This window comes from Podarcis bocagei, assembly GCF_964188305.1.
Source record: "Podarcis bocagei genome assembly, chromosome: 12".
Lineage (NCBI taxonomy): Eukaryota > Metazoa > Chordata > Lepidosauria > Squamata > Lacertidae > Podarcis > Podarcis bocagei.
This window is the reverse complement of record NC_138137.1, coordinates 19,397,253-19,413,318: the sequence shown is the minus strand read 5'-3', so window position 1 is coordinate 19,413,318 and position 16,066 is coordinate 19,397,253. Positions and strand designations below refer to the sequence as shown.

Here is a 16,066-nt window from a genome sequence, read left to right as displayed (position 1 = left end):
ATCCTGAAGCAAAGTTCTTAACCTGAAGCACTATTTCTGGGTTAGCGGAGTGTGTAACCTGAAGCGTATGTAACCCGAGGTACCACTGTAATTTTGTTCTTATTCACTAAGTATTTCACTCATCCGCATAATGGTACACATTAGTTTACCTGCTCTACCAGCTCAAAGGTTTCCCTATACCTAGGTAGGTCTTCCATCTTGATTCTGAATGGTGCTTTGGCATCCAAACGTATCCAAAGACTCCACTATGCACCTTCGGAACCCTTGCACTAAGTTTAGTGACAATATCTCAGGAGGCGCCAAATTGGGGCAGGTTGGAAGTGTCCCACCAACTTGGGCCAAGGTTCAGAGGCCCATTATGCAGAAAAAAAGGGGGACGAACCCACATTTCAGTCCGCCATCTTGATTCAAAATGGCACCAACAGAATCCGCCTCCTTCGCCTTGGGAGTCCTCACTCTGAGTTTGGCGACAATATTTCAAGTGGCGTCCGAACCCATAGCGAACAAACATGAACCCCATTCCAAAATAGGTAGCAGATTTCTAAAGAGCGAGCATGTCTCAGCTATCAATTAACTACATTCAACAGTACTCCCTGGGGCATATGCAATTGTACACACACTCATTAGTAGCAAAAACGGGTTGACGGGAACTTTTTCTAGCATTGCATTCTGGCAGACAAGCCAAAAATTCTGATCAGGTCAGTAGCGTTCTAATTAGCGTGCAATCCTAAACCTTTGCTGCTTTTATGCTTGTGCCTGTTGCCTCTTCAGGTTTCCTTCCCGAACTTAGCATCCCAGCTATTACAGACTGCAGACGAAACTGCACCGTGCAGCTTAATTGGAGCAGAAGGTGCAGGGATTTGCAGGGTAAGAAGGACTCAGCGAGGTTGTGGGTAGCCCTGACTTCTGCAAATCTGGAAAGCAAAACTGCATTATGCTTTCAGCTGTCATTGACATCAGATGAAAGCATAATGCAGTTTTTAAAAAGTATGGCAAGAAAATTCTGCTGGGAAGCAGCATCCATGGGGAAGAAGGGCTACAGAACAGCCCCGAAATGGCAGATATATTAACTTGGCAAGCGGAGTAACTGCTTTGGAAGCAGAGACCAAAATTGGGGCATATACCGTGTGAGTCCCACTCACAGGCTTCCTTGGATCTTTTTTTGTCAACAAAGATATTTAAAATAAGCAAGTCAGCTGAAATGCATTGCTAAAGAATGCGCAAGCCTTTAAATGTGGGAAGGTAAACAAATGTCAGGGTTTCGATGAGTTTGCATCCACATTTATTACAGGAAGCAGGCACACATCTCCAGCAGATCGGCATGTTGATAAGGCACTCCTCTTTATTTTCTGACTCAGAGAGGCTGATGTGGACCAGCATTACAAAAAGATACACTCCTGTCACAGGGCCAGGGTCAATATTCACATTAACTCCAGTAGCTGCTGATACATGATTCCAATGGTTAATGTTACGCTACTGCAATGGGAAAGTAGCAATTTCTAGATGAAAGGCATTAGGGAAGAGGATCTTACTCATACTCTTACAGCTTCCTAAGCTTTGCAGGAACAAATAGGGAATGGAGAATACGGCGCTAACGTAATTTTAAAGGGGTGCCATGTCGATTGGAAAACGCAATGGCACACATTTTGAGAAAGAAGCTCTCGTTTAAAAGTGTCATATGCTGCAATTGCGCATAAGGAAACGGAGCAAGTTGCAATTGTCACCTCTTGGTGTACTGTCTATAGACGTCTGGGCCCTTTTAAACTTTTTCCCCCCAAATTAAATTAGGAAATTATTGGACTGTTTTAGAGGTTCCTTTTTCCCCATCCTGCAAACTTGTTGTTGTTTAGTCATTTCCGGTTCTTCGTGACGAAATGGACCAGAGCACATGTTGGTAGCTTCGAGAACACTGTCCAACCATCTTGTCCTCTGTCGTCCCCTTCTCCTTGTGCCCTCCATCTTTCCCAACATCAGGGTCTTTTCCAGGGAATCTTCTCTTCTCATGAGGTGGCTAAAGTAGTGGAGCCTCAGCTTCAGGATCTGTCCTTCCAGTGAGCACTGAGGGCTGATTTCCTTCAGAATGGATAGGTTTGATCTTCTTGCAGTCCATGGAACTCAAGAGTCTCCTCCAGCACCATAATTCAAAAGCATCAATTCTTTGGCGATCAGTCTTCTTTATGGTCCAGCTCTCACTTCCATACATCACTACTGGGAAAACCATAGCTTTAACTATACAGACCTTTGTCCTGCAAACTAGGTCGCAGCAACTGAGGCGACCAAATGCAAGCTCCTGAGGGGTACTCTCCACCCTGAAACTGAGGTTGTCCTGAAATCACATCTCTCCTTGCAGTTCATCTTGAAAGAAGCTAATCTATTCAAGCCAATAGGAGGCTTCTTTCAAACATAATTGTGGTGCAGGTGGATGTTTTCAGCCAGGAAAGTCACACCTGGGGATGGAAGGGGTTGGCTCAGTTGTCTCAACTATAAGGCTTTTTGCAAGCCTGGTTGTTGCAGGTGCTGGAGATTGCAGCCAGAGTGAGTATTAGCCATCCCCACCTCACCTGTACTCTTCAGGAAGTGCATTTACACACAACACTTTCTTCAAGCCTACTTGCTGGTAAAAAGGTGAGGAGAGTGTGTGTTATGTGTGGTTGCCAGGGTGTGTATAGCTGTTGTGTGAGTCTTGTTGTGCTTACGATCCTCAAAGGGTTGGTGATCCCAGTGTAGCAGCATTTATTGCAGAGTGTTTAAAAATGCCTGAGCGTTGTGATGTAGCATGAGAGAAAAATGGGTGTGTGTGTGTGTGCGAAATGTTAAACTGAAACAAACCCAATTGTTGGAGCCTGTTGTTAAGTATTTAATGATGTGTTTATGTTTGGTAATCTTGACAAGTACAGTACTTGGAAGCATATTGCAAGAACTCAGCATGCTATATAACAAATTCCAGAGGGATCGGCCATCTTAATCTGTGGCAGCAAAAACAACAGAGAGTCTTGTGACACTTTCAAGGCTAATAGTTTTACAGCACAATCCTATTCAGAAGTAAGTCTCTGTGCTATATTACATTGGTCTCAAGGATGGTGTTAACCCCCCCCACTCCCCCCCCCAATAAAATGAAGAAGAAAATTGGATGAGCTTAACCAAAGAAAAATCAATGTAGTATTTAATTTTCCAGAGCTGGTTTTACAACTACAGTGTAAGTTGCCATATTAGAAGTCAGACTACACACACACAGGCACACACTTTTTGGCTTTTGGCCCATCATATAAATATAGTATATAGAGCAATTAGCTGATTCTGATCTTTTTTTTAAAAAAAAAACCCACACACACACTAACCTGTCTGGAGGAACCAAACTGCAGCTTAAATCGATCCTCAGAAAATTATGAGCCAAAATTAAAATGATGCGTTTCACAGAATAATAGTTTTAGAGACAAAGATGAGTGTAATAGCTGAAAAAGCATGAACCTATTACAGCTGACAAATGGGAGATAATGAAGGGGTGTGTCCTTCCAACATGCTGAGTTTTAATCGCCAGACGTAGTCTAATTGCCATCACAGATACTCTTCGGCTTAGCAATACAGGCGCTCTCAGAACTTTAAATTGGGATGGGAAGGTAGTATAAATTAAGGAGCCGATATAAATTAAGAAGTTACATACAAAACGCTAACTGCTTTCTGATAGTTCAAGCTTTGTGCCTGTGCAGAAACTACACCAGGGATGGTGGAAAGTATGGCCCTACAGATACTACAACTCCCATCATCCCTGACCATTGGTTATGCTGACTGGGGCTGATGGGAGATGGAATTCAGTAGCTTCTGGCAGTTCAAAGGTTCTAGTCTACACGGTTGCAAGGCTTTTGGGGTGCATATCTTGGGTCATGCCACGCTCCAGAATGTCTTGTGTAAGCCTTGTACATTCGTACCTTGGTTGTCAAATGCCTTGGTACTCGGACGTTTTGGCTCCCGAACGCCACAAACCTGGAAGTGAGTGTTCCAATATGTGAACGTTTTTTGGAAGTCGGACGCGGCTTCTGCGGCTTCCGATTGAGTGCAGGAAGCTCTTGCAGCCAATCGGAAGCCGCGCCTTGGTTTTTGAACCGTTTCAGGAGTCGTACGGACTCCATAAATGGATTAAGCTCAACAGCCAAGGTACGGCTGTATAGTTCTTGCACATTTGCAAATACTTTATGCTGATATGCTAAGGATGGAGACAGAGGTTCCGGCTCTAGAATTCATTCGTACAGTATTTTTTGCTGAAGAAGAAATCTTTTCCAAAAAAGAGAAAAGGAATCAGAGCCTTTACCTGTCACGGCCTTTGTTTTGTCGTCACTGCTGGCTGCGATCTGCACCTGTTGTAGGTGGGTGGCAAGAATAGCAGGGAGTCACCATAAACCGGCAACGGGACTCGGCCAGAGCCCTTCTATGACCGGGTCAAACACACACTCCGTCCAGGGTCATGGCCAGGTTACCAAGTCAAGTCTGGCAATTCTCTGTGCTAATGTTTTGTTTCTCCTCTATTCACCCCGCTTAAGTGGTTGCATTCCCAATGTCACCTTCCCTCCAGAACAGCAGCATAAAATTAGCAGAAATATGCAAAACATTTTATTTATTTTTGAAGCCGCAGAAGGGGAAAATCATACGTTGCTTTGGAACCTGCGTTTATATTAGAGTTTTGAAGCGTGCATTTTTTTAAAAGTGCAATAAAAAAAGTAAGCTCTGTGTTTCCGATGCATAGACTTTTCTTCTCCTCCTGGAAGATTATTAAAACAGATTTATTTTCTCTCTTTTTTGCTCCAGACTAGACATGAAAATTAAATGATATTGGGTTTTTTTTTCTGTTTGGAGCTTATAAATAACTTCTACAATGAAGCACACATACAAGCTGCACAGAATCTGGTTCTAATTACTTGTACTCTAGTTGAACTTTGGCGTTTCCTTTGACTTTCTGTCGAATGTATGTGAGCTGTGTGCTTTGCACTTCTGGAGTGAATTTGTGTGCGCGCACACCACACACCCAGATCCAGACTGACTCTTTATTTGGTGCCAGTAAAAATGAGGGTTAACAGAATGTTTTGACCAAATGCAACACTTTGCCATTCACCCTAATTAGCTGAAATTGCTCCATCCCACCAGGGACTCAGAGCTGAATGTTCCAGCTTCCCTTGGGGCTATCCAGGAAATGCCATTTGCTTTACAACTTCTTAGTCTTTTAAGGCTCAGCTGTCTGAAGAGACCACATTAAAACCCAGCATTTAATAATCCGCGTTTGTTGTAATATATATATAATGAAAGAGATTTCATAAATGCTTGCCCTGTTTTTAATCAGCCACAACATTAAAACCCTTCTATCTGTCAACAGGGTTTCACTAACAGTAAATTAGCTCTTGTAAAGTACACTTCACTTACTTAAAGATCTTATCTACAGCTTTAGCTAAACTTTATAAAAACAATCAAATGTGAAGACTTGTGACTTAAAGCTATTGTTTAAGGAATTCTTAAGTGGGTCTCAGGTGCCTCTTGGTGCGTTAAGGTTGTAGAGCGCAGCAGCAACATAAACTTAATTTACTCATTTTGAGGAAATCTGTTTCTAGAATTGTATTATTTCTTTAGCTGAATGTTGTTTGGCAACCTTGCTTCATCTGTGCGCACACCTAGAACGGCCTTCTTTTTTTCTTTCGGCTTTGTTCAGACTTGTACTTTGTTTCTGTACAAAGCACCGTTCTTTTGGATTTAAGCCTCTTACCCTGCAAGTAGGACCTGGTTTTACAATGTGTTAGTAATTGAATTCATTTGAACCAGTGTTGCAACGCCTTTAGATACTTATCAAAAAAATTTTACTGTGCAAAATGCTTTAATCATCTTTATTTCTTTTTCCTTCAGAGAAACATTGTGAAGTAGGTAGGTCACGGTTCCCATTTTACAGGCAGGGAATTGGAATGGCAGCCTGTCAAACGAGTTAGACTTTATAGGGAAACCAGCCTCCTTTTAAAAAAAGTTTCTATTTATACTTTTCAAGTTTATACATTTTATTAGTTTTACAATCAATTTAACATTTCAAAATTTGACTTCCTTCCTCCTCTTTCTGTGATTCCTTAAATTTATTTTTTTAATATCTTAATTTCTTAATATCTTAATATTTAATTTTCTCATTTAATTATCTAATTTAAATATATACTCTTGTGAAACTGCAGGTTATTTAAATAATCCTGCTAAAGTTTTTATCTGTTTGCAATTTATCTGCAAATATTCAATAAACCATTTCCATTCTTTTATAAAAAGTTTGTTATCTTGATTTCTTATTCTTCTGGTAAGTTTCGCCATTTCTGCATATTCCATAAGTTTTTGTATCCATTCTTCCTTTGCTGGGACTTCTGCTTCTTTCCACTTTGGGGCAAGTAGCATTCTTGCTGCTGTAGTAACATACATAAATAAATTTCTGTACAATTTAGGTAGCTTTGTCCCTATAATTCCCAAAATAAAAGCTTCTGGTTTTTTTTAATAAAAGTTATTTTGAACATCCTTTTCAATTCATTGTATTGCATTTCCCATTTTACAGGCAGGGAACTGGACTCTATAGGGAAACCAGCCTCCTGGTCCTCCATTACTGCACATAGGTGTACTGGGATGCTCAGCAAAGACATTTTGCCGCCTGAGGCGGACAAGAGGATTGCCTCCCTCCATTCCATGTATATAAATTGAATGGGCTGGCCATTGACTCTTACTAAAGCACTTGCCCTGGAAGGCAGCAGGCTAACCTAGAGGCATGCAGCAGACCATGTGCAACACACAACTCTCCAACAGAGAGGAAAAGGGCTCAGGAAGAAAGCTGCCACTCATCCTGAAGCGATTGCCTCACACTGCCTAACGGTCGGGATGGTCTTTTACTCAGCACCAGCCCTTTTATTCTCCTCTTAGCAATGGCTGTTTATGCAGTAATTCACTGGTGGACTACCAACTTCCACCACTCAGTGGGGAAAGGGAGACCCAGCCCCCTTGTCATAGGCCCCACATGGGTAGGCAAACGAAGGCCCAGGGGCCGGATCTGGTCCAATTGCCTTCTAAATCTGGCCCACGGACGGTCTGGAAATCAGTGTGTTTTTACATGCGGAGAAGAAGAGAAGAGTTTGGATTTGATATCCTGCTTTATCACTACCCTGAGGAGTCTCAAAGCAATCTCCTCCCCCCCCCCCCACAACAAACAAACTGTGAGGTGAGTGAGACTGAGAGACTTCAGAGAAGTGTGACTAGCCCAGGGTCACCCAGCACTGCATTTGAAGGAGCAGGGAAGCGAACCCGGTTCACCAGATTACGAGTCCGCCGCTCTTAACCACTACACCATGTGTCCTTTTATTTAAAATGCATCTCTGGGTTATTTGTGGGGCATAGGAATTCGTTCATTTCCACCCCCCAAGAGAAAAAATATAGTCAGGTCCCCCACAAGGTCTGAGGGACAGTGGACCAGCCCCCTGCTGAAAAAGTTTGCTGAACCCTGTCAGAGGACATCACTTGACAGTTGCAGAGGCACCAGGGCTGCTGCTTTAGCACAACTACCGAGTTGAGAGGAGCACCCCACATCAGCTACTAATGTTGCTGAATGTACATTACAGTGCGGAGTAGTTTTTAAAGTTTCAGACTAGGACCTGAGAGACTAGGGTTCAAATTCCCACTTGACCATGAAGCTCACTTGGTGACTTGGGCCAGTCACTGCCTCTCATCCTAACCTTCCCTCACAAGGTTGTTGTGGGATTAATTGAAGAGGGTGGGGAGAATCATGTACTCTTTGAGCTCCTTGGAGAAAAAGGTGGGATGTAAATGCGATAAATGAATGAACGGACACTGTCCACTAAGGGTGTCAGATCCTGTTTCTGAATGCCACTGAATGGGAAAGCAGAAGATGGTAGTCCACTTTGCAAACTGCTGCATGCCTCCAAGAATTAACGTGCAAAGTTAAGAGAGAGAGAGAACCCTAAAATGTAACAATTTGCCACATCCTGCACCCATTTGCTTACTTGACTGCTCAAAGCTCCATCTTGCCCACCATTACCTACTTGTTTCTGCTTGATAGGCATGGGCAAAAACTCATCATCTGCCTAGATGTTGACCCCATAGAGAAAGCTGGGTTACTTCGCTGAGTAATACACCCAGATCGTTGCTGCCCTTCCTGTGAGGTCAGGCTGCAAAGCAGTATTTGCAGTCCATTCATAAGAAATCCATTGCAGAGCCAGGAATATTCCAGGCCCCTCTGGTTCAATAACTCTGGAGATAAGTGATGTGGATTTCTATTGGCAGCTGAAAATTTCTGGTTGTATAAATACTTCGCTGCGATGGATAGAACTCAGTAGCAGTTAATTATTTCCTGTGTAAAACCAATACTTGGATTACTGTTTTAGAGCTTTTAGATAGACATTTCCCCAGATTTATCAGCTTCAAGACTATTTTGCCAGAGAGCTCAGTGGTAGCTTTTTCTGCGTGTAGTTGGCTCTGAATTGTGCATCTGCAAAGCTGTCTTGATATCTTGAGTAACCCAAATTCCAATAGGTCGATTAGCATCAGCCTGAATTTTGTTCACGCATAGTCAGCAGTTTGACTACTGTAGGTGGTGGATGTTGGTCTTATTGTTTGCTCTGGGACCATAAAAAACAGGGAGCACAGTTGTTTTTATGTATCCCAACTACCTCAAAGCCTAAAAACATCATTGTACCCTGATAGAGCTGAATGTTTTGAGTTTTATGACAGGAATTTTATCCTCCTAGACTATTTGGGAACTGCATGCTTGGAATAAGGAGAGCAGATTGTTTGAGACCTCTCAAGGGCATTTGATGAACCTAATTTTAATTTAAAAGGACTAATAGATTATTGATTTAAGCAGCAAGACTGTGCACCAATTGATTCCCAGAGCACTATATGCCTATTCTGAATAGCAACAAAAATTATCATTGAGAAAATTGTGCTTCTGCCTTCCTTTAGAAACTATTTGAAAAGCTGGATCTGTACATGTTTGTTTTGAACTGGCTGGTTGGCACACACCTTTCTGTGTCCCACTTGGGAATCCTTACAGAAATTAAGCAACTTGTCCCTCTGGGCTACACTATCAGTGTGGAAAGAGTATTGCAGTTGTCTGGTCCCGGGGACATCTCCTCTGACTCCACTCTTAGATAATCTTTTGATTTCTGTCATAGCAATAAGTACCTTCAATTTAAAGATCTGTGATCCATGGGCTTCTTCAGAATCTCAGGGCACCCCATTTCAGAAATTGTTTTGAAGGAAAATGTGAGGGCCCAATTTGAACTAGTTCCAGGTCCTACAAATTAATTTCTTCACAGATAGATTAACTGGCAAAGCAGAAGGAAGGACTTCACTTGCTGACGGTATTTAAGGCTTCCTGCACTTGTCCTAACCAATACTTGAAGCGGTTGCTTCTGAGCATGGGCATAGCCAGGATTTTTGTTGGGGGGGGCAGGCCTTTTGTTGGGGGAGCAGAACCTCAGTTTGCTATGTATTTTTGTCGATTTAGGGGGGGGAGCTTCCCCTCTGCCCCCCCTGGCTGCATCCATTCTTCTTGAGATTTACAAATTGCTTATTGATGTGTCCATGTGTGACTTAAAGAGCCTCAAAGATATATGGAAGGGGGGATTTAGGAATTCAGATGGATAGCCATGCCTGGGAAAACCTGTGGCCTCAATCCTTATTTATAACCACCTCGGATAAGATTTAGGAAGGAGGGCTCAAAAGTCTCTTGTGTTGGCACAAGACGCCAAGAGATGATCTCAAATCCACAAGTCCGCCTCATCTCCATGGTGGAGGGTGTGTGTGTTTGTAAAGGGATTTTCTTACATAGGTGGTGGGGGTGCCCTAAACTCTTTTGTGACTGGGCGATTAAGGAGATAATCCATTACCTGCCAAACATTGACTTTAGACTAGGAAAACCACCTCCAGTCTGCTTTTGGTGCATGAAGAATGAATCTCCTTATTACTGGCAGCAGCTAGAATTGAGATCTCTAGGTGCTGGAAATCAAGAAAGAAACCATCTAAGGCGGGGTTAGCTGAATGGGGTATGAGCATCTTACACAGCACCATAAAGTGGCAGAGGGTAAATCAGAGTGGGACCAATTCAAAAATACTTTGGTTTCTACTTCTTAGTTTTATGCTGGCATATCCACCAACATCAACCTGTGTGTGGAGACGCTTTGTACTTACCGACTGAACTTTGTAACTGTTATACAGTTGTACTGTTTGTTGAAGTTTTGTGTTTTTTTAAAAAAAGAAAAAAATCTGTAAAAAAAGAACTCCCTGACATTCTGGAATTGTAATCAACAGCAGCCAATGATGAAACGTGGGGTCAATGAAAAGACAGAATTTAAGAAATGTGGCAGATATAATATACTGCAAATCTGAATCGGTATTTGTTTTTCAATAGAAGAATGTCCCATGAGGCCAATACTTGAGTCTCTGTAGAGGTTTTGCTCTTGTCTTTTTGCTACATAAAAAGCTTTGCCATTTCTCTGAATCATCAGACAAACCTAGCTATTTTGCCTAAGGTTGGGTTTTTTTATGCTTAAGGTTTACATCTATTTATGCTTAATTCAGTTTCTACTGCGAATATAAAACACGTCACAGCTAGAAGGCAAGTTGAGTTTTGTCTTCCACACTTAAATCATTCTCTTTTGGCAAAATAACTCCAGAGAGCCTCAGCACTACCTTTTAGTGTCAAAATGCCCCAAGAAACAGCAAAATAAGAACATATGTTGCATATCCACAGGGAATTGAAAAAATTATGGATTTTAGGCACCAAAATCCTAAATATGTGTATAGTTTTATGGTGCCCCTATAATATTACTGGCAGTGTCATATAGTTTTCTGTGACATTTTTTATGGTTGGTGCAGATGTTGGTACTTTGCATCATGAGAACGTATGCCATTCTTCAGCATGTTGTAGGAATGGAGTGCATTGATGTTTACATTCTGGAAAACATTTTACGTAATTGTGAAGATAATACTTTGGTTTTCGGGAAGCAGGACCAAGACCCAGTCTACACAGACATACACGGTGGACAGGAAGAGACCAGTGCTATCTTCCCAGACCAAGAGATAGCCTAAATATTGCTTTCAATATGGTTTGCTCCACAGCTCCCATAATCACTGATGGTTGACCATGCTGGATGGAGCTAGTGGGAGTTATAGAAGGCACCACTTTGGCAATTTCTGTCTTAAAAGACAATACCATGTTGTAGGTGGGTGCAGAATAAAATGAGTCAGTGCCTTTCCTGCTCATAGAAAAGAAGATTAAATAATCCAGTCTAGTCTTCCCATCCTTCGTTTTCTAAGTTTGGGAGGTGTTCTTTGTGTGTTCAGAGGATTGTTCAAATGTGCAACTCTTCCCACCTTCCACTGTGGTTTTAAGTGGTGCAGCCCAGAAAAACAGTATATAATACATTACAGTGGTACCTCGGTTTTCGAACGTCTCCATTGACGAACATTTCGGTTTTCGAATGCCATAAACCCGGAAGTAAATGCTTCAGTTTTCGAACACGCCTCAGAAGTCGAACATGCCATGCGGCTTCCGCTCAGTGCAAGATCCTGAGGCCTAGCTGTCAGAGTTTTCAGTTTTCGAACATTTCGGAACTCGAACGGCCTTCCGGAATGGATTACATTCAAAAACTGAGGTACCACTGTAGTTCTAAATACATGAGAACCAGACATACACTTCTTTCATAATACCATCAGCATTGTTGCAAATTTGATACTGTTTGTTCATTTGCCATGAAACGAGTGCATCCCTTTTATCTGTATTGACCTGAGATGAGTGGGCAGGTTTTACATGACAGGATTACAAGGTATTGGGGCTCTGTGAATATTTCGCTATTACTGTGTTTATTAGTTGTGCATAGTTCTCATGGTTTCTGCTGGCTCTAGCCTACGGTAGCTTTGGCTCATTTAGCCAAAGGTTTGTGTGATCTGCTCCAGAGATGGGGAACCTGTGGCCCTCCAGATGTTGTTAAACTCCAACTCCTATCATCCCTAACCACCAGTCATGCTGATTGGGGCTGATGGGTGTTGGAATCCAACAACATCTAGAAGGCCACAGGCTCCCTACCTCTGTTCTAGTCCATTTGCTGCTGGAGTGCTTAAAATAACATATATTAATTTATTTTCAAGTAACCATGATGATGATGATGATATATTTCATTTATACCCCGCCTATATCGCTGGGTTGCCCAAGCCACTCTGGGCGGCTTGTAAGACATAAAGTCATAATAAAACATCAAACATTAATAGTAACAATCCTTATCCAATATAGAAGTCACAATAACTTTGAAATAAACAACTTATATCAAACAAAGCAACATTCAACAACCCATCAGAATCTAATAGCAAACAGTAAAATTAAACATCAGCAAATAATTAAACAGGTCCAACCACAATAAAGAAATACCAATCTATAATCAATAAAAGTAACAGCAAACCACAATGCATAAAATGCCACAAAACATACAGAACCCTGTAAAAGGATCAAACTGAGAAACAAAGAAGCACAACTTATAAAACAATAATAATGTTTCAATTCAGAGCTTACATATAGTTTCCAATTTAGTCAGCCTATCAGAAAAAATAGAAAGTATTGTCTATGTTATGTTTCTTGATGTAGACTGTTGGCAACAACGGATTTAGGGCTGTGTGGGACGGCAAAATTGTGAGGGGTTGCAAAATTGAAAAGGTCCATAATTCAAAAGATCCCTTTGGGGGTGCCAAATGTTGACCTTGCATAGGATGCCATATTATGAAAGATCACCAAAGTCCGTCCCTGCAAGCCCCAAGACTTTCCAGAGTAGACTTTGTATAGGAGGAAGATTCAAACCATATTTTTTTGTGGACACACACACACACACACACACACACACACACACACACACAAACACAGGCACTTTTCATGGAAGGTGTCTTTAATGTCTTTTTTTGTATTCTAATTTGTCACGTTATTTCTCAATTAATGCTCTAGACCATAAAGTGTTTAAGTTTTTGACTAAAACGTGGGTTGCATTTTATTATCCCCTTGTTTACTGATATTGTTTATGCATTCTGAATTTTTAATTGAATTAATGTGTTTTCAGTATTGATTTCAAAGTTCATTTGCAGCTTGGCTGTTGCATTTTTTAATCTGATATTTTGTTCACATTGATTGCCTTTTGAAATAATTATATTAATTACAGTATGATGTTGTTAGTCACCTTGGCCTATTTCTGGGGGGACAAACAGGGTCCAAATAAATTAAATGAATGAAGCACTTGCTGGTTTTCGCAACACTCTACAAAGCAGGCGTGCAAAGCTCAGCCCACAGGCAGCTCAGGGGATTTATTATGCTCTGCGCATGAATGCTTCCTGGAAGGACAGAGTGGGCACATTAATAGAGATGGTTTTGAATGTCTGGACTGGCCCAATGTAATTATCTGTCTTAAATGTTGCAGCTCCCAGAAAAAGTTACGTTTGAAATGGGAGATCTGTTGCGTGGATCAGCTGGTGGCATATGACAAAGCCAATATCTGAATGCACTAAAAACGTCCTTCTCTCCCTTTCTTTGTAGCAATTGAAACTCAGAGCACCAGTTCTGAAGAACTTGTTCCCAGCCCGCCTTCCCCGCTTCCTCCTCCTCGTGTTTACAAACCCTGCTTCGTTTGTCAGGACAAATCTTCTGGATATCACTATGGCGTCAGTGCTTGTGAGGGATGTAAGGTGAGTCTCCAGGCCTCCCTGGTAAACTTTGCTGGTAAAATGGGTTGAACAGGTTGGGGGGGAAACCTGGATCAAGTGGTCTTTTCCATCCATGGCCTCTGTTGTCCTGTCTGAGGGCTATTTCATTGTCCCCTTCTGTTTCTTTTGTATCGTGAGCAAAACTTCAAAAGGGCTTATCTTCCCCCATCATTTAGTTCACCCCAGCTCTCCTCTGTTTTCAACTTTTGCATCGTCCCTGAAGGCTTGGTACTTCCATGCTGCTTATTATGGATCACTTAGTTGAAGCCGTGCTGAATTGTTGCAGACCCAGGGTTGCCGTTATGTAAACTCACAGGCTCCTTTCAGTTGCTGCTGTTGTTGTTTATATAATTTGCGCTACGCACAGACCTTGACATGGCGCATCAATAAAAGCACAACTTCAAGCGTTGTGCCAGCAGGAGAAGAAACACTTAGATGCAATAATGGCAAACTCAGTGGCTCGACACAGCTAAAGTAAAATTCTGTTCTGAAGGCCACATATCACAGTGGAAGCTAAACATTAAACCTTCGTAGGAAACAATGTTTGCCTATTTGGTTTTCAAACTTGTTTAAGGATACCACACTTTCATCTTTGGGTGTTGTCTGTAGGAAAACTGGGTTAACACTGCAGTCCTATATCAATCCCATTCAACTCCATGGGACTTCCTTTGGAGTAGACATGGATAGGATTGTGCTGTAAGGATCAGGTCTTCTAGCTAATGCTGCTGATTCCATATAGCAGCTGTGAGTGTTATATGGCATCAGAAGCATTAGCTAGAAAATATTGCATGAGTGTGTCTGTCTGTGTGTGAATATGCATGAACCTTTTGAAGTTTACATTGATTTGCTATTGTCCTTGATGCCCAGTTGGTCTGGGTTAAAAAGTCAATATCTTACTGTCTCTTCAATCAACAGGTAGTTGTAATCTCACAGAGATCACTTGGGTGTGGGTAGGTGTCTAGGTAAATATATTTGGACTGAAACAACCAATTTTTCATCAGTTTATGACACCTGATGTGTCCAACAGTACCATCCTATGCATTGTAAGCTTTGTTGAGTTAAGGAGAATTCACTTCCAACTAAATAGGCATAGGATAGCAGCCTGGAACATACAATCTTATAGCATCAAAAAATAGCATGTATTTTTTATCCTTCATCTTCCTGCCCACACATCCCAAATGCCTGCACCAACTGAACCTTGCAGAGATTCCTTTTACCTCTTGCCTGATGCACGTCCATTTTACAGAATTCTTTGTGTTCTTCTACCTATGATTTGCATCCCTTTCTTGTTTTGCTCCTGCTTCGCCAACACTGTATGTAGATGGATAATTCTTGGAGCCTGCAGGTTGCTCTGGGCTTAGCGTATTCCTGCCATACCTCTTTCTTCCAAATTGAATTTTATCAAATCCTATGCTTCTGTGATGCTTTTGCAGACCGTGAGCTGTAGTAATCCCATCTCCAGTCAAGTAAACTCCCTTAAAAGCTGAAAATGCAGAGACTCTTTCTGGGTTTTGATTTCCGCAAGCAGTTCTATTACCTCCTTGGCAGCCTTGCTGTTTCATTGACATGCACCTGTAATCATTCTCAGGAGCTAGTCCAACGCCTGGCGAAGTCAATTGAAACACTCTCATTGACTTCAGATAAGGATATGAGCAGCTTCTTCCGCTTTATCACGACCCAAATACTCCATAGCTCAGGCTCTTCGCAAAAGCACTTGTCAGCAAATTGGTCTTCTCTCATCTTGATTAACTCAACCTCTTCTGTATCATTTTCCCCCACCCCCTCGCCCTGAGATCTTGTCGTAAGTCGCTTTGTCTTGCAGTAATCCCTCCGAACTGAGAATTTCCTTCTTTTGCTCCACCAAACACTTTTCCCTTTGGCCTTCCTTAACCCCATCTTCATCGACAATAATTCTTCTTCAGCTGTTCCCTACAGCCTATTCTCATCTGATTTTGTGCAACTCTATCTTCCGAGCATGGAATATTTTAAAACCTGCAATAAAATGCCATATGGTGTTAATGAGGCTGTGTGAATAATGGCTAGGAATAAATTGTATTATTTTTCAATCCCTGACATTAATATGCCCGCAGTTTACCAGGATGTATTGAAAATGTTGGACACCAGATTGCTTAAATATCCAAATTAGATCATTGGGAAGAAGTGAATTGGTGAGTTATTAGTACATCTTCAAGGTTAAAAACTGTCTTTTAAGTTAGGATTCCCAAGAGCACGGCAGATTTTTGAAAACTGCAACTTCATGTTCATTCCTAGGGAATCGGCAGAACTGTGCTTTCTTGTGGGCCCTGTTTATTTGCTA

The 16,066-nt window shown here is 41.7% G+C and overlaps 1 protein-coding gene across 6 annotated transcripts in view; it reads left to right on the top strand.

Annotated features, from left to right (window-relative positions):
- The window catches only part of RARB (retinoic acid receptor beta), a 338,077-nt gene that overhangs the window by 255,145 nt on the left and 66,866 nt on the right, over window positions 1–16,066 (top strand). For all 6 annotated transcript variants that reach the window (XM_081164729.1, XM_081164730.1, XM_081164728.1 and 3 more), the window contains one exon: window positions 13,583–13,731. In XM_081164729.1, the coding sequence (XP_081020855.1) occupies window positions 13,583–13,731 (149 nt within the window). The remainder of the gene's footprint in view (window positions 1–13,582; window positions 13,732–16,066) is intronic.